Genomic DNA, 24,347 nt, shown 5'->3' on the forward strand with positions numbered 1-24,347 from the left:
ACTGATAGTTGTTGCAGTTAATTGCACTACACTGTTTTCTTTTACTTTTTTTTCTCCTCTCTCGCTTTGACATCTTGCATGTTGTCTGGGCGCAACAGTCCAAGCTCAACAGTCCAAAATGGCGTTAGCGCCCCTAGTGGCTGTTGGCAGAACTTCAACGGAGCTTCGCCTCTTGGTATCCATGCTCTTGGTAAAATACTCCCTGAAGGTTTGTTATAACATTTTCAGTCAAGATAAAGTGAAAGCGCTTTCAATATTTTGGACTGCAAGGTTGAAGTCTGTTTGAAGTCAAGTTTCATATGCCAATAGTTGTACATGAGCACATACACAGTAAGATAAGATACACTTTATCTGCAGAGAAAGATGCAATTTTAGTAAGAGTGCTAATAGAAAGAGTGAATCCTAACTAAACATTTATTGGCACTGTCATAAAACAAACTGATAAAAATACTATTAGAGACAATTAGATGATGAACAACTCAAATCAGGATGTGAGAAATTGCCCAGCTACGTCAGATTGATGTTACAGATTTAGATTAATGTGCTAGGGCAAACAGTGTTTTAAAAACTCAAATCACAATGTAAAGAATACATACATAACTACAGGACTTTAAACTCTACATACAAAAAAAAAAACATCTTCCTGTTTGAACAGTGACCAAAGTAGGTCCATAACCAAAGTCCACTTCTACTGAGTGAACAGAGACCTGTCACCAGCATGTCTGTGAGTATCATCATATTATTGCAACTAGATATAAATTATAGACAGTAAAGAATGCTGATTTTGGGTGATGGAAATGACACAACAAGAGGGGGCATTAACAGTTTGTTTGATTTGACAAACGTAAGGAATCTCCTGTAGATTAAAGTTGTCAAAATCAAAGGCTGATCAACATTTGAATCAAAGTCTTGCTTGTGCTGTAACCAGTGCGCTACCAGGACACTAATGAGACATATTCCTGAAGGATTATTCTAATTCTATACTATATTTTCTTATCTATATTGTACCACTGATTTTTTTGAGTGTTGGTATCCACCACCAGCATGTCTGTTAAACTTTTATTCACAATGCGTCTGTATGTATGTGGTAGTGATAAACTTTTTGGAACTTTTATGGGTCCTGTCTTTTTCTTAGCCCATTTCTGTGAATATGGAGATTGATAAACCCATGTCATACAGACTCTGATATGGTGACTCTTTTCATCTGCAGGTTCCAGTCAGCATGGAGCTGTCTCCCCCTCCCTCAGGTCTAGAAGCAGAATATGAGACACTTTTCACCACAGACTGCCTTCTCTTCCTCCATGAGCTGATCTCCACATTTAATGAGGAGGTGGATCAGGTAAGACAGCTGGGAAAAAGGCTTTTTTTTATTTAATGCATGGAGGACTTGTTTAAGATGAGGCGTCTACTGTTTTCTATTCAGGTACTGCAGTTACGAGTGACTAGAAAAGTAAATTTGGACCTTTCGGGCGACCTGCCAAACTTTCTGGAAAGCACCACACATATCAGGAGAGACCCAGCCTGGAGGGTGCTCCCCGTACCCCCGAGGCTCCAAAGAAGACATGTGGATATTGGGGATCTGGCTCCTTGTGATACCCAGTGCTTCATTAAAGCTCTCCAGTCACCCGCGCAAGGCATACAGGTACCACCTCTGTCATTTATCTATATTACCACATGAGACCAACACAATAACTGTATATTGTATGCCAACACTGTCACTCCAAAATCGTCAAATTTGGCAGCTTGGTCAGTGGCCCTACACTTTAAACTATGACACTCTTCGTACCCCTCTAGCATCAGTTTGAGATGCGTCGGTTTCTGCTCATTACATGCAAACAGAGTCTTTTCAAAATAATCTTCTGGTTATGCTTGGGCATCAAAACATCTTGGCAAGGTCTGGCAAAAGATCGTGGTTTGGTAGAATAAGTATATTTGTTATGTAAGTTAAGTATGTTACATAAATCAGCTTACATATGCAAGTTAAATGAAGTTGACTTTTGGTTTCATGGGACATGAACAGCAGTCTCCTGGGTGAAAGTACTGTTTGTTTGACCCATCCATCCACTATGACCTCCTCCCTTAGTTGCTCTTTATACCGTGTCACCTGACTTCCTCCTTTGCTCAGGTCATATTTCCCACAGACACGTTGTGTCATAGTTTGAAAGGGCCACTGACCAAGCTGCTGTATTTGACAAGTTGTGAGGGAGAACACCCTGTGGATAATGCTGTACTGTTTGGTCATGAAAAGCTTTATTATAAATTCCAAATATGAAAATGATTTTATTGGGAGTACGCTGACATGTAGCGAGTAACTTCAGTCGAAGTCATATTAAACTTAACACTTAATATGAATCATCAATATCCTTTGATTCCAGTAAGGCATGTGGCTATGTGAGAATTACAGCATGATTATCTTATTCAGTATTTTTGTTTTTTTTTTAATTTATTTTGACTCCCTCCCACATACAACACATACACCTGCAGCCACAAATACTCACTGGAGCACCAAATGAGGATTAATCCACTGCAGAAAAGAGTCGGCTATTTTCTGCAAGTGTTAAACATTAAATCTTGGACAAATTTGGCCAGCTGTTGTAGGAAATTACTGTGCCTTTTAAAAAAATCCCGGTTTAAGGAGCCAAACAGCAAAATGAAGAGACAGAAAAAAACATACAACACTACAGACATACAATGTCATCATGTAAGATAGGGACGGAAAGTTAAAAACTCTTAAGGGATGGACTTACACATTGGTTTTGACATTTTTGTGGGAGTTCTAGACAATGAAAAAAATAACACCAGCCTCGTCTTTAAATACCAAAATCTTCCTTTGTAGAATAGTTCTGTCCAAGTTTCCATACATACAGTAGGTCTACCAGTGATATATCAGGTGTGTCACTGTTAGCATTGATGCTAATGCCTTTGCGAAGTAGAAAATTGTGTCCCATGTGATCACAACTGCGCTCTCATAGTGGCACTATGAGAGCGCAGTGACCTCTACCACAGCCAGTAGTCCAGTCTTGTATGATATGTAAATCTGCATGTAACCACTATATCTGGATATATCCCTAAAACTATTAGAATCATGTTAAAAGAGCGCTCCAAAAGGACTACTTCTGTATGAAGTTTGAGTACACGTGTAGGCTCCCCTCACATTTACACCATATTTCACCAGGATTTGGGAAGTGAGATTTTTCATGCTCTTCAGTGTGCAAATAATAGTCTGTTGTCATTTTGTAGACCATGGAATCACATCCAAATTTCTCAGTAGAAAGCTAATATTGCAAATCCTGGTGAAATAATGTGTAACTGTCCAATCAATGTCTTCAAACAGTTGGTGAAAGAACTTTTGAACTGACTTTTGAACCAATTCTGAACGTCTTTTTACATCATCATTTTTAAATGTTAAACCTCAAAATGCTCTCTGTAGGACTTTATTGTAAAAGTGGTTCTGGCTGTAGGATGACAACAACAGCCCACCACAATCATTGAAGATACATATTTAGTTATACTAACACATTTACAGCCACCACTTAAAAAATAAAGACCATGTAACACATATTACAATGAGTTTGTATTTATTAAGCAACAATTTAAATAAGCCATGAAAAATGCTCTTTAAATACAATTACAGTGAAATAGAAAAATACATAATTAATGCAAGGTCCCCATGGTTTGTCCCTCTGGTAGGAGGAAGAAGTTTGACATGGTGGAAACCTGTAATAAAATAAGTATTTAAAAGAACTGTAATTTCACTATCCGCCCGGTGGATTGGAGCTGCTCCAAAATTTAATGAGTTCATACTTGGCCCATGCTTAACCCCCCCATCACGTTTCATGAAAAAAGGTAGAGTAGAGGTCAGTAGATTTTCTAATCCTGCTGTATTAGCTTTTATTATTCTGGGTTTTTGTTTGTCTTTGCCACTTGGATGCAAAAGAACAAGCTGAAATCACACCCTTGACACCTTCTAAACAAAATGTTAAAGTAGCTTAGCTTAGCATTCAGCTCAAATCACTATCATCTATAAGCACAGCCTCACAGAGTCACTATGGCTGCAGACTCCTCGTACAGCTTTTGTGCTGTGTCACTGAAGAAAGACTCACCTGAAATTCTTTCTTTGGTTTCAGGTGGACTTTGATGATGGGAACTGCCCGACATATTACAACCAGATCAAAGGCATTCATAATGTTTATAAGGCAGTTCACAACCACCTCCCCAGTAAGTGGTTTACTTAATTCTGATGCTGATGTTGGCACTGATTCATTACTGTACATGGATAGGGGTATCTGTGTGCTCTCAGTCCAAGTATAGATAGTTTATAGTGTCCGGGCATGTGAGTGGAGGTTGCTTAAACATCGTGGCAGGCACAAGTAAGAGCGCATATCTCACAAGATGGCACCTCCCACCCAAAAAAACTCAACTTCACATTCTTTAGTCCAGGTGTGACAGTCCACATCCTCTCATGTACCACACCGTCTTTCATGTGTTTACAGATGTTCCACACATATCTCAGGCTCCAGTGCTGATGCTCCGTCCTCGCGCCTGGAACATGGTGGAGCACAACATGATGGTAGTATAACATCTGTACTTCACTTCACTCACTTTATTTGCGCAGTGCAGAGCTGGATCCACATCTGAAGTGGTCAAATGGAAATAAACCTACACTTTGGGGATTTAAACTCCCAATGTGTGGAGTTTGGAAATTTGACTTTGGCGACGCCTGGTGGTAGGCTAGTATGAAAAAAGAGTGTTAGTGTTAGAAACCTGCAATTTTTCTACATCCTAAACTTCTGGTGTCAGAATAATTTGAAAGATGCTATCATCGTATTATAGCTGATTGTTTTCATAGAAATATGTCAAGATTTTACAACTTTTAAGCCAGTAAAATAACCATATAAGGCCTCAGCAAGTCTCTGTATTTTTTTTTCCATTGGAGGAGACTTTAAAAAAGCATTCTAACTTTTAGGTAAGGTTAATTTTACAGCAAATTTCACGTAATGATTACCCCAACAAGTAGATTGACTTTTTAAAATAAATTAATAAATAATAATGATAATTTAAGAAATAAAATAATTCCCTTATTTGGTTCCTGTTGGAAATGTTCTAAGGTTGGGGCAACTCTTCATCTCAGTATTTCTTAAGCCTTGGCTACATCCCTGGCTATTGGTTGATATTCAACAGCATATTAACAGTTGTTCACTGGTCCAGGACATAACTGTTTGATTTGCAGGAACTGACATGTTTACTTATGTTGAAACTTTTTTTTTCTTTTTTTCACATTTACTGGTTCTAACTGCTCAGTGAGGATTTATTGCCTCACAGTAGGTTTCATACATTACATTTACATTTATATTAATTTAAACTGAATATTAACAGACAAAATCAGCAGTTTTTTCAAAATAAATTTGGTGCTGTGATAACACATGATGGGCATTTATCTTTATTTTTGACATGCTATAGGCTAAATTAGTATATGAATAAGCATAGGAAAATAATACATACATAAAGAGGATGTTATGTGTGTTTCAGGTGGAGGGGAGGGAGGCTCCTGGTCCTCTCTTTGACTTTGGACTCCTCATGTTTCACTGTGGAAGGACACTTTTTGAAAACAAGAGTGGACCCTTTTTCTACCTCTCAAAAGTAACACACACACACACACACACACACACACACACACACACACACACACACACATAGATAATTTGTGTAATATGAACATAAAGCTTTAATGTTCCTCCTTGTTCTGCAGATGGAAAGCTTCATGGAGGCCAGACTGTGGAACAAGATTTTTCTCTGGACACAACACAAGGTCTGCACGTGTGTCAGCGTTTATGCACATATCAACCATCTATTTTCCTGATCTCTTTCATGTTGTATCAGTTTTCAACAAAAATACCCAGGTTTGGTTTGAGAGGAGCAGATGAAGATGATTTTGTCATCAGGAAGTGGAGGGGATAGTGTATGAAACTTGGAAGGGCTCCAAACATGTATTTTGATGCTCGTAACTTAAATATAACATCTTAACGTGCCAAATACACATCTGACTTCTTCAGATGTTTAGAATATTAAAGATTCCATTCCTTTGGCTGGCCACCCCTTTTCAACGTAGCAACTGCGTTGGCCAATGTGGGCTTCTGTGAGTAAGTACGTTTTGGCTACGTACCTATCACCTTTCGTTGAGTCAAGTACTTTATTCAGTCCGTCACAGGAAATTACTGTGTTACAGCCGCCATATTTGAACACACATACATACATATATAAATAAAGATAAAAAACAGAAAACGCACACTGTCACGTATGTGTCATAAGTGCTCATTAAAAAGTTTCATTGCAGCAGGAAGAAAAGACCTCCTGCTGCGCTCTGACTTTCACCTAGGAATAATCAGTCTGTCTCTGAAGGTGCTCCCTTTGATCACCCCCAGTGCATGAAGTGGATGGGAGGGATTTTTCAAGATTGCCCTCATCTTGGACAGCATCCTGTCTTCCGCCACCTGCTGGACTTATACCGCAATTGGTGTTCAGTACTGTCTAAAACAGATTTCTAAATGGAAGTTTGTCACTGGCATCAATTTTTACACTGCCAGTCACATGAATATGGTGTATGTAAGTGTTGAGTTAGAATTTGTTTAGTTCCTACGTTCCCTGAAGGCACTGTCACACAAGATTCCACACTCCTCTCAGTTGATGCCACGCCCCCCACGCCACATCAGGGTCAAAAGTCTGAAACTCAAAAAACAGATTTGAAACTGAAAAAAAAAGATCTGAAAGTGAAAAAAAGATTTGAAAGTGAAAAAATAAGATCTGAAACTGTAAAAAAATAAGATCTGAATCTGAAAAGATAAAACATGCAACTGAAAAAAATAAAACCTCAAATGTTAAAATATATATGGAAGTGAAAAGTGAAAATAAATTATTCATTCAAAAGAATTACCAAAGTGAATCAAAATTATATTTAACCTGAAAAAACGTTTCATATACTTATTTTTATTTTGAATACATTGTTGTATTTTTCAAAATTCAAAATCAACACATCAGTTTTATTTTTTCAAGTACAAAACATTTGACCCTTATGTAGCTCCATAGAAAACAATTTACATATTTCTGTACAAATTTTTAGCTCCATGTAAGGTGAAAAAGCGTGATGTTTCTCAGCTAATACTCTGGAGTTCTACCAAGTGAAACATGGTGCTGAATTCAGCAGCAGACCACAGTAATATCAGTAATATAAAGTAGTAGTTAAACAAATAACCTCAGACATTCATTATATGATTTGAAAGAATTAACGCAAATCAGTAAACACTCAGAATAGATGACTGAACACTATGCCCTATGTACTCTAATTTAATTCTGCCATCTAGTGGACACTAACAATGTAGACCGAATACTATTTAAATGTATTATTTTATCAGTTTTCCCTCCAAAACTGGTGAAATGGTTGCACCCAATATTAAACCTCTTTAGAGTTCAGAGATGTACTTGTTAACAGAGCATTTTCTGTTCTTAATGTGCATTTGAGAAACGAGACAAACAAGGGATTGTGCCTTCAAAACCAGGTAGTTTAAGCCTTGTAGTAAGCAAGAAGTTTAAGCATGAACTTTTCCTAACCATAACCAAGTGTTTTTTGTGCCTAAACCTAATTACGTGTTAACCACAGCATTGTTGAAACATATCCGCAACATAATAACATGCAAATGTAATGTGTCCATGGTTCAACGTACAATAGCGACATTTTTCATATGTTAGATTATTTTTTTGCCAGCGTTGGGTCAAAGGAGCATTAGGGCCGCTGAGTTTTAAGAATCAAAATAATCAAGTTATACTATTATGAGAAAAATACAAGTGGAAATGTAAACAGGTGAGAGCAGTCTGTCAGTGGAATGCGCTGTAGTTATTTTTTTACCAGTAAGCACCTTATTATTAGAGAATTCTGAATAGAAAGCAATTACCTGAAATATGAGTCACTTAATCAGACTTGCTGTGAGACAGTCACTTCCTCCAAACCAAGATCAAAACACAACTTCATGGCATGAGTAAATGACTAAAGCCTGGTCGACTTTACCACTCTCAGGAAATGACATGAAAGGTAGCCAGAGTTAACTATTGTAGTAGCTGTGCACTGAGTGAATGTCTAACCCCGTCGCCAAAATAAATGTTTGGATTGTGAGCTTCTGCAAACCACAGATCTGTTACATTTGTACGTTTCATATGTAGGCGATATGTTAAAACTTTTCTTTGATTTCAATTTATGTCGTGATAATGTTGTGGATACCATTTGGTTAGGTTTAGGCACAAAAAACACATCATGTCTTAGCTTTAAATACCTGGTTTGGTTGCCACAAATGCAGCTTGACATGCTCCAGCCTGTTGTTAAAAATGCCTGCTTTTGTAGGTCTCCAACAGCAGTCCGCTACTTGACAGCAACCCGCCATCCCCTGCTCCTTCTGATGACAAAGTCAGCTCATATATATGTAATCTGAACTATGTCACACATATGAAAAATACAAATGTAACATATCCATGGTTTGCAGAAACTTACAATACCAACAATTTACCCTGGTGACTGGGCTGGAATAGGTTGCTGGAAAGTAGTTACAGGCAACATTTTGTTCTTGAAGAGACCTTTTTATCCTAATCATGTATTTTGTCAAAATATTACCACTTTATTCTTGTGAAATTACAGCTGTAGCCTCAAAACGTTCTGACTTTTTTTGTCTTACTTTATTCTCAAAATCCCAGGTCACCTGTCTGTGTTCCTGATATTTGAACTCAGTCATAGAGTGCATGCAGAGCCCTCCGGTGTTCACAAGGTGCACTTGCACCACAAATTTAAAAAACAAAACAAAAAGTTTTAAGTTAAAGATCTAAGGTTTTTTTTATGCACTCAATAGATATACTTCTCTTAAATGATGATGACAAGAAATATAACTGTTGAGTGTATGCAACATAAACCTGTGAAAAATGGGAGCAAAAACAAAAGTGCTGCATTTCAATTTTTGTCACATCCAACAACCTTAAGGGGGAAATACAGCCATTTTCAAAATTCATACATGTTTTTCCAAAAATATAAGATAGCAGGACTAACTCTCCTTAAAACAAAAACTATAGTGTGCTAAAATTAAAACTTGTGATGACATAGGGAAGTCTGCAGCTGCCATAGACAATTACTGGTGAAAGATGTTGTGGATCAGTAGTTCCCAACTGGTCCAGCCACGGACACCAGATTTCTCCTTAGTCATTAGTTCAAAGTCCACGCAGTTTAATATATTCAGTGTCCTACTTGTGTTTGGCCATGTCATCCAGTTAGTTTGCTGTCTCTGTCAAGTAGCTGTCCGTTAGTCACTCACTCTACAGCAGGAAACGGCACTTCAAAATAAAAGCTCTACACCGTTCTTAAAAATCAAGTGTTTTTTTTACAAACTTGACACGTTCGCAAGTTATTTGTAGTACATTCAGAATGGACCCACCACGACCCACAAGTTGGGAACCACCGTTCTAGATGACACTGAGAGCAGCCAGGGGAATGTTCTCAGTATATGGGTACATTTCCTGTTTCATGACTGAGAACTTGATAATATCATAAAGCTCATTTGGGTATTAAAAAGGAAACAAACACACAGACTCCAGTTCAGTGTCTATGAAGCAGCTCCAGATTTTATACTTGGCTTTAAACTTGTGATGTATACTTTATACATCACAAGTTTGAGACTTACTTCTCTGGTTCCTGGCTTTGATAGAGAGAAGCTCATGTGCACAGATATCATTTTTACTTAAGATGAAAACATAACATAACTTAACATAAAAATAACATATTGGAATTCTTAATTTAGGTGGTGTTCCCCTTTAAGGCTACACCTTCTTATTTACATACATTTAGAGAAGCTGAACTGTAAATGGAAGAGTGTTTTTAATTGAAGTTTCACTTTTGCATCTCTGCTTGGGCTTTTTTATTGCAGGTTTATCACATGAATTTTACTTTCCATTTTCAAATGTCGGTTTCATGAAATCAATCAGTCAATTGTAATCCCCTTTTTTAAAATCTATTTAGCCCCTTTTCCACTGCACAAAAAAATTTAACTAATTAATTAACTACACACTAACATCTGGCTTTTTAATGTAATGGGAAAGGTAGCAGTCAGCATTGACTGTAATTGACAGCATGACAGTAGTCAATAGTTTTTATTGGCTCCAGTTCCAATCAGCAGTGATGGAAACACAACATACTTGTGAACCCACTAATTTTAGCCCTTTAACTAGCAACATGCAAATACGCGCCACCACAAAATACTGTCCTTCTCTGCCCAAGCAGCACTCAAACACTGATCCAAATAAGTCTGCACCGAGTTTGAAAGAGAGACTGAACATGTAAGAGATATTAAATATATTTATATAAGAGAAGTTTTCACAGGCCTCCATACTGCTATCTACTCTTTACTAACCTCTTTTCTGGCCTGTCTGGGATGTCAAACATGGCACACCAAAACCCCAGGTTTTCCTGTGTTTAAAAAAAACCTGTGCACACGCGCTAAATTTGGTGGAAAAGGGTATTTTTAACTTGGCATTTTATGCCAGTAGTAGTATCAAAATAATATGTGAAATGGTACGTCATAGTTGTACCTAAATGAATTTGTGTGTGTACATGTGTGTCACTGTGTTTAGTTGGGCCTTCCACTGGGCAGCATCAAGGCAACGGTGCTAATTGAAAATGTACTGGCATCATTTGAGATGGAGGAGATTCTCTATGAGCTGCGGGATCATTCAGCAGGACTCAACTGTGGCATCTGGGATTATTCAGCCTCCTTTGTCAATAAGTTTGGTGAGCCAAAGCTTCTGGGTTGTATCTGCTTCTGACATCTCTGTGAACCCTGTGTTTTACACTCTAAACCCAATCATTGCCCCAGGAAAGGTCTAGTGCCAAATGACAATTAGGGTTCATAGACTAGGTATGATGGTGTGTATTTATTATGAATAACTTTTTACAATAAAAAATGTGTACATAAAAGCTATGGGGAAAAAGGTTACCCCTGTCTCACTGAAGTCAAGAGGTCATGTTTTTTTCACTAGGTCACCGCCAAGCCTTCCTGCTGCCTGACCGCAGTAAATATGTCAACATGGAGAAGCGTTTTCTGCGCACCTACATGGACCTGCTGGTTCAGACGTGTCATCGGAGGGGAGCGCTGGCCACAGGAGGCATGGCTGCCCTGCTGTTGCCTCAGGACTCACTCAGTGACTCCTACAAGAGAGTGTTGGCTACTGTCACCAGGTCGGAACATCACTGTTCATCACATACATGTCCATGAGAGTAAATGAGAAAAGCATTGCATTGCAGAAAATGTAAACTCACTGATGAATTTACTGAGGTTGCGCTTTCTGTCACAGAGCTATTATCCTTGTCACTGAAAATCAACATAGTCTCACAAATTAAACTGCCTCTCTGGTTATCCAGGCATGTGGCAAAGACATTCATGGGAACAACATGACTAAAAGCCACATGATTAGTCATTAGTCAAAGCGGAATACAAAATTACTGGAGGGAATGATATACATATTAATCAGTATGTAGGAAGGCTAGTAATCAGCGCTTTAACCTACGTCATGTTTTGATAACAGCTGAATGGAGTTTCAAAGAAGGCAGATGGACCTGCCCTTTAACAATCTAATAGTGTAACACAGTATGAAAAATATACAACAATCAGCCAAAACATTAAAACCACTGGCAGATGAAGTGGATAACACTCATTATCTCATTACAATGCAATGTTCTGCTGAGAAACCTTGGGTCCTGGCATCGCACCACCCACCCAAACACTGTTATAATCCAAGTACACCCTCTCATGGCAACGGCCCTTCCCAGTGGCCGTGACCCCCCCAGCAGGACTATAGGCCCGTTTCCACTGAAGAAGTTCCTGGTACTATTTGGGGGGCAGGAACTACTACAGGAGCACCAACCGCCGTGTTTCCACTGAGAGAGCGGAGTAGGAGGAAGGTTCCTGTAAAGTTATGGGCTCTGGATGTGACGTAATCGTTGCGTGACCATTTTGGCTGGGGCACGTAGGGACGCCGTTAGCCGATAGCGGTGTCTGTAATAACTCACTAAATGGCCCGTGAAGAAAATATTTTTTCCAGCGGATGTCTTAGTTACAACATGATTGAGCTAACTGGAGTAGTTTCATGTCGTATCCGACAACGGGAGGCTTTTAACAGATGACGTCCTGATGTTAGCTTTGATGCTGCTGTTAGCTGATGCTTTCTAGACATCGTGATTTTCCATAACTGAATAAATACCACACATATCAACACAAAACTGCTTTGCTAGCTCAATCATGTTGTAACTAAGATATCCGCTGGAAAAAATATTTTTTTCACTGGCCATTTAGTGAGTTTTTTTTTTACATGGCGGCGGAAGCTATATGAACAAGCTAACCCTCGTCTGCTGAGTTTTAAAAATGCTGGCTATTTTGTCACTTTCTGTTGTCGTCACATCCCTCCTTGAGTATATCCAATCAGCACCAAGTAAACCCCAAGCCCCAGCCAGGAGTCTTTCTGGGCCATTCTGAGTACCTACCCCGAGGCAGGGACTTGATTAGCCCCTGTAAAAGTTCCGGAACTCTGTCCTTCGGGGGTGGTTCCTGCGGTGGAAACGGGCCTTATGTGCCATGCAACATCACAATAACTGCTCAGGAATGGCCAAAGGAACATAGCAAAAAGCTCAAGGCGTCGATTTGACCTCCAAATTCCCCAGATCCCAATCTGATCAAGCATCTGTTGGATGTGCCGATACACAACCTCACAACCCACAGAACTCAAAGGTCGACAGATCAGAGCCAAGTCCGAGCCCAAGAGGTCCAACCATGGATTGGGGATACCTCTGTGGTACCACCACGTCCCACGAATGCTCGCTCAGGTTGGGATCTGGGGAAATTGGAAGCCAGGTTGATGCCTCGAGGTTTTTGTCACATTCCTCAGGCCATTCCTGAGCTGTTTTTGGGGTGTGGCAGGGCGCAGGGTGCACTCCCTGATGGCCACTCCCATCAGGAAGTGCTGTTGTTATGAGATGTACTTGGTCTGCAACAGTGTTTTGGTGGGTGAAGCATGTGAGGTGGCATCCAAATGAATGGTCCCAAGGTTTCCCTGCAGAACATTAACGGTTTTAATGTTTGGGCTGATTGGTTTTATTACAGTTCCAGGGTATATATGACTGCAAATTGAGTTCTTTTACTTTTGATACTTTAGAGTTTATTTTTATCTGATAATGCTTCTTAACTTTTAATTAAGTAGGGTGCAGGACTTCTATTTGTAATGGATTACCATTGCACTTAGTACTCAGTATGACCTGTTTAGGTCAAACTGAGGCTCATTTTCAATGAACATTCTCAAGTATTTCATTTGTCCCAAGACATCTGATTACGTTATTGCTGCGTTGTAACGTAATTAATGAACCACAGAGTATACAGTATCATCAACGTACATGTACACTGGTGAAGTCTGTATTCGATGCTGAGTTGTCAGATGTCATTGTCACAGTGCCCGCATTTTTAAACTGAAATATGACAACGGCTCTGACACTGTTTTCTCCCACCTGTCAGACTGAAGTTGATGGAGATCAATGCAGGTGTGGACGGTTTCATGGTTTATGATCTGAGCTTGATTGAGCCCATGCAGAAAGTAAGCACTGGACTATGAGCCATAAAAAGGGTTCTATACATACAGAGTGGCTAATAATGACTTACGTTTTCTGTTTATGGTAATTCCTCACCTCTTCCAGCTCTTCAAGCTCCACACTGAAGGGGATAACCAGCTTCACCAGCTTCGAAATGACATCACTGTAACTCCTGACGACCTGCTGTCCATGCCTTCGGTCAGATGCTCAGTTGTCTCAGAAATTAACCGCATAATTAACCACATATTGTTTGCTCATGAGCCTTTGAGTTTTGGGCTGCTACATTAATTGTCTCTCGCAAAGAATGACTCCATGCCTTACTGTGAACGATTCAAGTATGTTGCTGCAATTTATTCATAGTTTGAAACTAAACAAAATCATTTCAAACTTGTCCATGTTTGCAAGCAGCTAAAGGCTCAGACCTACCCCCCACATTGAACAGACACAGACACAGTTCTAAGTATAGTACAAATGACAGTCAACTTCAGCCCCCGGCAGTAAATGGGAGGGCTGAGAGTTGAGCTTACCATCCGCCTACCGCCTATATTGGGTGAAAGTGAAACTAAATGATGCTGTTGGGTCTAGAGTGATTGTCTGTCAAATATCCAACTTAAAACTAACTTCAGTACAGTGTGGCTGGCTTGAAAGCAATGTTTTGGACTGGACTGTTGTGCAGGAGCAAGAGACTGGAGCATATGCAGTTCGCATGCTTGCTATGTCCAAAGTCCCACATGCCTCCAGATCAGCTTCATTGCACCTTGTTATAGAATCTCCAACCCTGTTGAAGTCTACTACAGGGATGAACACCATTATTCCAAAACATGTTCCCTCATTTAGCGTTGTGATTGCTTTTGTTGATAAAAGAACTCAACATTTTCATACATGTGATACAGTCTGATAGGATGACGATATTATTCTGACCTTAATAGCCTTATGTTAAAGAACAGGATGGGTGTTTTTTGTTTTTCCCCAGGGAGGAGTCACACTTTATGGTTTAAAACACAACATTTCAGTTGGTGTCCTCTTCATTAATGCTTGGCTATCAGGTGTGTACACTCACATGTTATTATTCTCTTCATCTTTGAGAGGAGAAGTGAGGATGAAGTCATATTGCACAGACCATCAAAACATGTTCTGTTCCCCAGGTGTAGGCCACTTTTTCTACAGAGGCCAGGTCGAAGATTCAGCCACAGCAGAGATTTCCAGATCACAGGTGGGTTTAGGATCTCATGATCCAACTTAAGCAGCCATCCCTGTGGGGCATCACTTACTGCAAACTGGAAAGTACAGAGTGTGTGCCTCCTAAGTCCTATAATATATATTTTTAATATTAGGAAATGTTTAAATTGTTTCAGTCTGAGTCAGAATCCTGACCACTGAGATACAGAAATATGCAGAACTTTAAGCCTTAATAAAATGTAAACAGGTGAGTTATATAAAAATTCACACACACACACACACACACACACACACACACACACACACACACACCACCACCACCACCACCACCACTACTACCTGTACAGTTGTCCTGAATATTGAAATTAGCTCCAGAGACCAAAACAAGGATTTATACCAGGCTGTAAACATGTTTATTTCTGCTGTAAAGTTAGGCATTTTAACATGGGGCTCTATGGGGACTGACTTGCTCTTGGAGGCAGCCTCACGTGGCCAATTAAGGAACTGCATTTTTTTTGGCACTAATGCATTGGCCTCAATTTTCATTTCCAGATTTTGTGGCTTGTTTGAAGCATAATGTCTGCCTGCTGGTGGCACTAGATTAAAAGTCAGAGGATCACCAGTCATTACAAATCATCTTCTGGGGACCATGAATGTCTGTACAAAATGTAAAATAAATCTATCCAACAGTTGTGTCTATATTTTAGTCTGAAAGTGCTGGGCTGACTGACTGACCAACCAACCGTACCAACACTGCAGTCCATGGGGTGATCTGATTTGACTGACAGTGGCCTACAGCACACAAGCTTTACTTGAGAAGAGATTTGGAATTATCAAAAGTGTTCTAACCTTTTTTCAATTGAAATATGAAACCCTTTTTATTAAATGTAAAGATTAAGAGAAAACATTCACTCATAGTTTCTTGTTAACCAGCATTTGACCCTTAAGTATGAATAACCTGGCATTATACTCTGTGTGTGTGTGTGTGTGTGTGTGTGTGTGTGTGTGTGTGTGTGTGTGTGTGTGAGTGTCTGTCAGGTGTGGCAGTGGATCCGTCATCAGACTCAGCTGGAGGATGACAGCAGGGTGGTGAGCAAGCAGCTGGTGACTGACCTCACCAAGGAGGTCATGATGGAGCTCAGGGCTTCCTGTCACATTGTTGGGTAGGCAGACACTCCTTCAGAACACCTTAAAGCTATTGTTGGCAACTTTTATGGCAAAAACCTTTGCCATCCATCCATCCATTCATCCATTGTCTACCGCTTGTCCGAAGCTGGGTTGTAGAGGCAGCAGGCTGAGTTAAGTATTCCAGACGTCACTCTCCCCAGCAACGCTTTCCATCTCCTCCTGGGGCATCCTGAGGCATTCCCAGGCCAGACAAAATATGTAATCCCTCCAGCGTGTTTGGGCTCTGCCCCGGGGCCCCAGAAGGCATCCTGATCAGACGCCCGAACCACCTCAACTGACCCTTTTTGGCACAAAGGAGCAGCAGCTCTCTCCGGATGTCCGAGCTTCTCACCCAATCTCTAAGGCTAAGCCCAGCCACCCTTCGGAGGAAACTCATTCTGGTCTTTTTGTCATATTTTCTGAAACTGTCACTGCCTCCACGGTGTATTTCATGTACCTTTGCCTCTTCATATTGCTTATAATGGCATTTGCATTCGCACGTGAACAACCAATCAGAGCTGAGGAGTCTCTAACACAGCTGACAATCATGTCAGTTACTGCTCCTGAACTGCGGTCAATGTGTCAAACTAGGCAGCACTGACCAAATATGAATCAGGATTCTGTTACTGCATTGCCTATTTCTGCATAGCTTCTTGTAAGCTAAAGAAAGTACATTGTGTCTCTGCTGCCCTGCTGGCGAGAAAAAGGAAAAGAAAAAAAAAGAAGTAAAGAGCAGCTGAAATGTTAATGGTTTACAAAAAAAGATTAACCTAGTTATCACTGGATGTATCTGTATCAATAGTCTGTGGTATCTGCACTGTGGCTCAGGTGTTTCTCTCTCTGTCTTCTTCAGGGCTAAACAGAGGTTACATACAGCAGCTGACATCTTCCTGGAGGTGGTCCTAAAGAGAGATTTCCCAGAGTTCATCACCACCTACTTGAATCAGGAGCACACCTTTCTCAGCTCCCAGAGGGCTGGACAGGTGGAGGCTCTTGACGAAGACACACCCCAGTCCAAAATGTGAGGGTTCAGCTGGGAGACTTCCTGTTCTTACCGCATCAATCTCTGCACATACAGTATCACACTTTGAGGACTTCACTTGGAAATTACAAAGGACATTATTTTTGGCTATAAAGCCTTAATCAGTCAGTTAAAGAAAATAAGATGAGTCGATAATAAATAAAAGTTGTGGCCATCTGAGGTGGAAAAAGTACTGAAAAATTCTACTCAAGTAAAAGTACCTTTACTTTGATGAAATTCTACTTAAGTACAAGTAAAGCTACCCATCTAAAAATCTGCTGAAATCAAAGTAAAAAGTAGTTGGTTTAAAATGTACTTAAAGTAGAAGTTACTTAATTACTTCCAACAACTTGATGGGGTCACTCCTATGCAGTGCAAAAATGGGTCATACTGTAAATCCAATCCAAAAACTGGTTATTTTTCTATGATGAACCATAGAATTCAATTACATTTAGGGCTGCACAGTATCATTAGAGCATCACCATTGCAATGCGTTCTTGTGCAACAGTCACATTGTGAGTTCATCATATCAATATAATATTAGTCAAAGGCAATATGCCATACGTATTTTGCTGGTTAATACTTTAGGTTGTGAAGTTCTTAATTTCCATGACAGCCTGATTGTAAAATGTATATTTCATGCAAATACAGCCTTTCCAAATCCCAAATGATGACTTCTTTCCAAATAAAGCTATTCAAGTTATTGCAATACACTGTATATTGCAATACATATCGCAGTATACAAAATTGTCCATTGTCAGTTTTGTCCAATATTGCACAACCCTCATTCATTTTGACTCACCAACACAACTGTTAGACTGATGATACACAGAGCAACTTTTTGAGCAATGTTGTTGGGCATTATTCTCAGGGATGCAGACAGGTGTATGGTCAAAAAAGAGAGAGCTTGTCGAAGCAAAGTTCTCAATATTAAAATACACCAACACTAATTTGGAAGAAGAGTGTGTATTCCAAAACAGAACAAATCCATTGAGCAACAGTGTTTCCCCTATATGCAACTAGCAGCGATGGTGCTTTTTTGCTCTTTAGAAACCACCGTTATATTAGTTGGTGCTACGGACGCTTCATATCCAGGTCAATTCACACACTTGTGAGTAAAGCATATAAGAGGAGAGGAGAGGGCTCCATCTGATCTCTTCATAAACTTAAGTTATATTATTTTGAGCAACAGACCATGGGTGCATATCTGATGACAAGTTTGGGGGGACACACAATCAGTTGTGATTTTTTTTTTTTTTAATTGCAGGTGTGCAAATCATGCCCACAGAGCGCTTGAGATTGCCAGCATATTTCATGATTTCATAGAGGCTCATCACCAGAGTTGGGTATAACCAAAGTGGTTACTTTTTGCAGTAACGAGTAACCTAACGCATTAGTTTGCTGTTTGAGTAATCAAATACTTAAATACATTTTCAAACAAGACATCAGTTACTTCTGTTACTTTTAGAACGCTGGTCCTTCAGCTCCGAAACAGCAACAGCTGTCGTTTGGTTCTAATAACGGAGATAACGTTAAACCTATCAGTCTGAAAGAAGCCACGGAGCTTGTGGCTCGCTACGTGGTCGGAGAAATGCTGCCGTTGTCTACGGTGGAGTCTGAATAGGTGGAGGAGGACTCGCTGACAGACATATTTCAGACTCAGCACTTGCATTATGCCTGGTACACGCTACACGACTTTTCTGCCCGTTCTGAAAGTCACTATGTCACATTACACGATTGTGGAGTCATAAAATCGTGCCGTCACTTGGCCGACAGACATGACACACTACACGATGGTACTCACCAATTATCCCTGGTCGTCTTTCACGACGTGTGTGATGTCATCAGGTTATTCTTGTCCTATTTTTATTACTTTTATTTCTTCTATTACTTTCTGAGTCTCTGTGTCTGTTCATGTGCCAGCCGACATGTTGTTGTATTCACCTAAAAGCGTCAGCAGATGGCAGGAGCTACATTTGAAGTACCGTAGGCAAACATTCAAGCTACTGTATCCTCCACAACCAAAGTTCTTACAAATATTTCACAATAAAAGCCTATTTAGAAAATGGAGGGATTCTCTCAGCTGAGGTTATAAGGGGCTTTTAATTTGAAACAAGTGTTGAGTTTGAAATGACAGTGCAATATGTTAAATTTACAAAGACAGCGGAGCGGATAAAAAGTAAATATATAAACACACAGAGGGATTAATAAATAACGGACGGTCTATAATGTAGTTTGTTTCAAATGAAGCTGGGAGCCTCTGCAGTTGTGGTGAGTAAAAGCCCCGCCGCTATTTGTTAATGTTATTACTTTATGTCCGACCGTGAGGATGTACCATTGTTTGCTAGCTTGATGCTAATGACAGTAACGTTAACTCAGCGGGTTGACAAAGTGCCTCTGCTGTTTCACACCATCATTTCCCCCTTTTACTCTGTGTGGTAACATCCCTAGAGGAAACATTAAAAACGCTGGGGTGTTGTTGTCATAGAGTTGTCTAGGCAACAGATCGTTCTGTGTTTCTACTGGTCAAAGTGACGGCTGTGATGGGAGAATTGGATCTCAGTGAAGGGCAAGTGGTCCATAACTTTAATTTTGGAGACAAAAAAATGTAGGCTTAGCGCCCTGTGGTCCATTGCCCAATAGGAAATGTTGAATACTCAAAAGTACTTTAAAAGTGCTTGAGTTACTTTTCTCAGGGAGTAACTTTGGAAGTACTTTAAAAGTAATTGAGTTACTTTACTCAGGGAGTAATGCTGTAAAGTAACTGGTTACTTTTTTAAAACGTAACACAGTAAAGTACTTTGATTACTTTTAAAGTAACCCTTACTCAACACTGCTCATCACCATCACCTTTACTGTTTATTTCTCTTAAACAACCAATAGTACATGGAGCCAGCCATCACCCTCCTTTTCACTGCTTCACTGTTAGTTAATGCTACTTCTTGTTTCAGGGTCTCAGGCATGTTATGTTCACTCACGTTTTCATCTCTCACCTCTCACAGATTCCCAATTCTCCTCATCATCTTCCCTTTCTCCCAGTATATGGGACTACTGTATACATCAGTGGATATGGATGATTGTCAGAATATGAGCCCCTAACTGAGCTTGGTTAAACTAACTGATCATGTTGGAAAATATATTTATAAAAATATTTGTTCCACAATTTTCATTTATTTTAGATTTGGGAATGTGGAGTCGGAAATTACATTTGTTCATTTGTCTACATCCATGCAGACAAATCAACAATATACTTTATCGTGTTATACGGTGAAATGTTTCACTTTATAACCTGATGACTTATATTGTTTACAGTACGGCATGTCATTTCTGTCTCTACATGGTCGCACCTTTACAATCCTCTTCTTTTCTCTGTATCGCACACGGTGGAGCACACACACACACACACACACATACACACACACACAGGTGAGCACACAAGAGCGTGGTTTGGGCCGCATTTTTCTGACCAACAATTACAAACGGCACTGTGCACACAGGGTTTTCTTTCGTTTCGTTAGTTTCTTCGTTCATTTCAACTGCTGCAAGTGTCTGCTTGTGCTTCTGCTGAAGCACTCCCACCCTCCTCCATCCCTCTATCCAGTGACTCGGCGGCACCGGCCACTTGTTCTGGGTCAATTCCACGCGAGATTTCTGAGATTCACCCTTTTGGTTTCCATTCATTCCATTCACATGTGACCTAGCACCTCAGAGCTCATGTGGCCTAAACAACTATTTAAGTGTTCACACCCACACAGTGTAGAATGCCTGTGACTCCCCACCAATCAGTGAGAACGGATGAGAGGTGAAACGTCTTCAAGAAACTCAAGCAAGTCCAGCTGCCTATGATATAGGCCTAGTACTCAGAAGCACTTTTAATGGACAGAAATTGATGGTGCATAATGGCATGATGTGCATATATAATTATAACAACAAGCCAATGATCACAACTGTGCTCCAACAACTCAGTTAACAGAAGAAGGACAAAGCCCTTTTTAACCAGGTACACAACACACCGACAAAGGAGATCAGAATAGCAGAGAGAAGCTTCACTGAAATGTTGAAAAACAGGCTAAAAATGCTGTGGCAGTGAAGTAGTGCCTTCAGGGCATCACTTGCTACAGTGGATCCCTCCCCCCATACTGTGGTGAAGCAACAACTGGCTTGTCACCTGACTGTAGGTTTAACAAAACTCCACCCTATACCTGACTCAACACAGACAGATCAGGAAAGGCTGCCTGTCCTTTCACCTGAGCACACACACTCACACTAACAGACAAATAACATAAAATTCACTGAGACAAAAACAACAACAGGAGAATTCTGGGATACTGCATCCTTAGCCAATTAGTGACTGCAGACACTGCTTGGAGTTTTACAGAATAAGGTAACCACATGACTCGAGTTATTTAAGGGAAACATTCCAGAGGAGGGAGTATTGCCTGTGTTGTGTTTTTGCTTCACTCCCAGAGGAAAATGGCTTCTTGTTCAGTGAAGGATCTCTGCTGCCCTGTGTGCCTTCAGATCTTTAAGTGTCCTGTCATCCTGTCATGTGGCCATAGCTTCTGTAAAGCCTGTCTGCATTGCTGGTGGAAAGAGAACAAAACCTGTGGATGTCCAGTCTGTAAGCAAAGATCTTCAAACACTGAGCCAACATGGAATTTGACATTGAACAAATTGTGTGAGGCCTTCTTACTGGCGAGAGATGTGAGCGCTTCATCAGGCTTTGAGGCTCTCTGCAGTTTGCACTCGGAGAAACTCAAACTTTTCTGTCTGGACGACCAGCAGCCCGTGTGTCTCGTTTGCAGGGATTCAGAAAAACATGCCAGTCACAAATTCAGACCTACTGATGAAGCTGCACAGGACCTCATGGAGGAACTCCAGAAATCGCTGAGGCCATTCGAAAAGAAGCTGTCTCTTTTTATTAAAGTCAAACAACACTGGGATCAAACAGCACAACACATTAAGGTCCAGACACAAAACACAGAGAGGCAAATTAGGGAGCAGTTTAAAAGGCTTCACCAGTTCCTAAAAGAGGAAGAGGAGGTCAGGATAGCTGCTCTGAGGGAGGAAGAGGAGCAGAAGAGCCAGGTGGTGAAGGAGAAGATGGAGGCTGTGAGCAGAGAGATAGAAAACCTTTCAGACACAGTCAGAGGTGCAGAGGAGGAGCTGAGAGCTTCAGACATCTCATTCCTGCACAACTACAAGGCCGCAGTGGAAAGTGTCCAGCGGCGCCACCTACTGGATGATCTACAGCTGCCCTCAGGTGCTCTGATAGATGAGGCCAAACACCTGGGCAACCTGACCTTCAACATCTGGATGAAGATGAAGGACATGGTCTCCTACACTCCTTTTATTCTGGACCCAAACACTGCTGGTTCATACCTCGTCCTGTCTGAAGATCTGACCAGTGTGAGAGCTGGGGATGGACAGCAGCTTCCTGACAATCCAGAGAGGATTAAAGATTCGTGCTCGGTCCTGAGCTGCGAGGGATACAACTCAGGAACTCACATCTGGGACATAGAGGTCGGGCAGAACACAACCTGGGAAGTGGCTGTGTTTGAAGCATCTGCCAACAGAAAGGAAAGCATTAACTCTGGATTATGGAGAATAGAGCTTTTTAATGATAAATACAGTGCATACTCCCCATCAGCTAAAGATCCTGTTACTGATATCCAACTGAGCAAAAAACTTGAACGAATCAGAGTGTATCTGGACTGGGACAGAGGAGAGGTGACATTCACAGATCCAGACACTGACACACACATGCACACGTTTACACACACTTTCACTGACAAGCTGTTTTTATACATTTGGACTGACGATACACTCCCTCTGAAGGTTTTACCAGTGAAGGTTTCTGTGACAGTGGAACAGTAAAGGTAGACATGATGATGATGCTGATGATGATGAAGTTGATTATGTGCTTCTTAAAGAGAACCTATTGTGCTAATTTTCAGGTTTACATTTTAATTTTGGTTTTCTACTAGAATATGTTTACATGCTTTAACGGTAAAAAAAACAAACACGTTTTCCCTCATACTGTGTGTGCTGGATAGACATGGTCCAGCAGGAATATGATCCAAAATCAGGAAAATCAAATTTACAACACTGGCAATAACGTTTACATGTTTCCCTGACGTTAGCATGTAGCTACATAGAGTGCCGAAATCACGCCCCTTCCAGTAGAACTCATGGGACCTTAGATCGGAAAAAATATGAATGGCAGTGAATGGGGAGAGCAATATTATCTTTTGTTCCCGTTTGAGTTGCGACATGAAATCTAAATATGTTGTTAATGAATTTAAAACATAAATTTTAAGGTCAAGAAAGTCATACTGTGTGGTAAAACTGTTGAGATATAAGCTTTTGAAAAGCTTCACCAGAAGGAGCGTGACTTCGGCACTCTCTGCAGTGTACTTGCAGCCAGGAAGTGACTGTAACAGAGAATAGCGGCACTTTCTTCCCCTTAAAAAAAGTTCCCAAATAAGACTTCTAAAAACACCAGACATGTTCCAGCAGGAATTATAGCCGAAATCGAGAAGAAATTTACAAGATCGTCAACTGAGTTTAGGTTTCCCTGATGTTAGCATGTAGTTATGTTAGCGTTGCAGGGCTCGACAGTGCGAGCGTTTCAATCGCATTTGCGACTAAAAATAGGTGTGTGCAAACTGTAAAAAATATTTAGGGGCACGTGTGTGCATAAAAAAATCAGTCGAAGCAGCCTATATTTTTGTCAATAAAAAAATATGATAAGCTAACCGCAAATGTTGGATGAACTCCAGCCGCCTTCCCTCTTCCCTGTGTGACATGGTTAAGAACCACACCGCCCGCGGAAGCGCCGCAAATAGCCTTGAAGCACCGAGAAGTGAAGCCAGTTTCCTTTCGGCGCCCATGTTAACCAATTGTGTCATCCACACCGGCCGCACCGTGCAGCTCCGCCGCCGGCCCTGCAGCGATCATTTCGGCGTCTGGTCTATTTTCTGCGCGAGCCGCGAGCTAATGTGTCAAGCTGGGTAGTTACCCATGATGGAAAAACAGCCCCAAATGTGACGGAGACAACAGCTGGGAGCAGAACCGCTTGTTGACCAGCGTGGAGAAATGATGTGAACGGTTCTGGCTCGCGGGAGAATTTCGCTGCGCTGCGCTTCGCAGGCAGGGTAGGCCCTGGCGTTATGGCCGGTTTTCCAAGCCACTGTCGGCACAGTGAATAGGCCTATAGTCCCACTGTCGGCAGCGTGGAAATAAGTCAAAGTGTGGAGGAGACGAGGGACTGGGAAAAGTGGCGAACCTCCGGGGAGGCCTGCTCCGTTCTCCCCGCAGTTA

General features: G+C 40.8%; 1 protein-coding gene across 2 annotated transcripts; it reads left to right on the forward strand.

The window, feature by feature from the left end:
- Positions 1-639: 639 nt before the first annotated feature.
- mlsl (malate synthase-like) lies at positions 640-17,756 on the forward strand. Of its 2 annotated transcripts, none has more exons than XM_049585640.1 (15): positions 640-724; positions 1,211-1,339; positions 1,424-1,642; positions 4,128-4,218; positions 4,494-4,570; positions 5,530-5,640; positions 5,750-5,809; positions 10,657-10,813; positions 11,062-11,260; positions 13,584-13,662; positions 13,763-13,855; positions 14,631-14,703; positions 14,803-14,870; positions 15,875-15,999; positions 16,857-17,756. In XM_049585640.1, the coding sequence occupies exons 1-15, from the start codon at positions 719-721 to the stop codon at positions 17,026-17,028; spliced, it is 1,659 nt and encodes a 552-aa protein (XP_049441597.1). In that variant the 5' UTR covers positions 640-718; the 3' UTR covers positions 17,029-17,756. The 2 variants fall into 2 exon arrangements, with proteins under 2 accessions (XP_049441597.1, XP_049441598.1); XM_049585641.1 differs by lacking the exon at positions 640-724 and adding an exon at positions 1,044-1,050.
- The last annotated feature ends 6,591 nt before the right edge of the window (positions 17,757-24,347 follow it).

This window comes from Epinephelus fuscoguttatus, linkage group LG9, assembly GCF_011397635.1.
Source record: "Epinephelus fuscoguttatus linkage group LG9, E.fuscoguttatus.final_Chr_v1".
Lineage (NCBI taxonomy): Eukaryota > Metazoa > Chordata > Actinopteri > Perciformes > Serranidae > Epinephelus > Epinephelus fuscoguttatus.

What these genes read in the sequence shown, in the direction of transcription:
- mlsl (XM_049585640.1), top strand. An exon ending in TGGTGGAGCACAACATGATG is followed by an intron (nt 4,571 to 5,529) that starts GTAGTATAACAT and finishes TGTGTGTTTCAG; the next exon opens with GTGGAGGGGAGGGAGGCTCC. An exon ending in GCTTCCTGTCACATTGTTGG is followed by an intron (nt 16,000 to 16,856) that starts GTAGGCAGACAC and finishes TGTCTTCTTCAG; the next exon opens with GGCTAAACAGAGGTTACATA.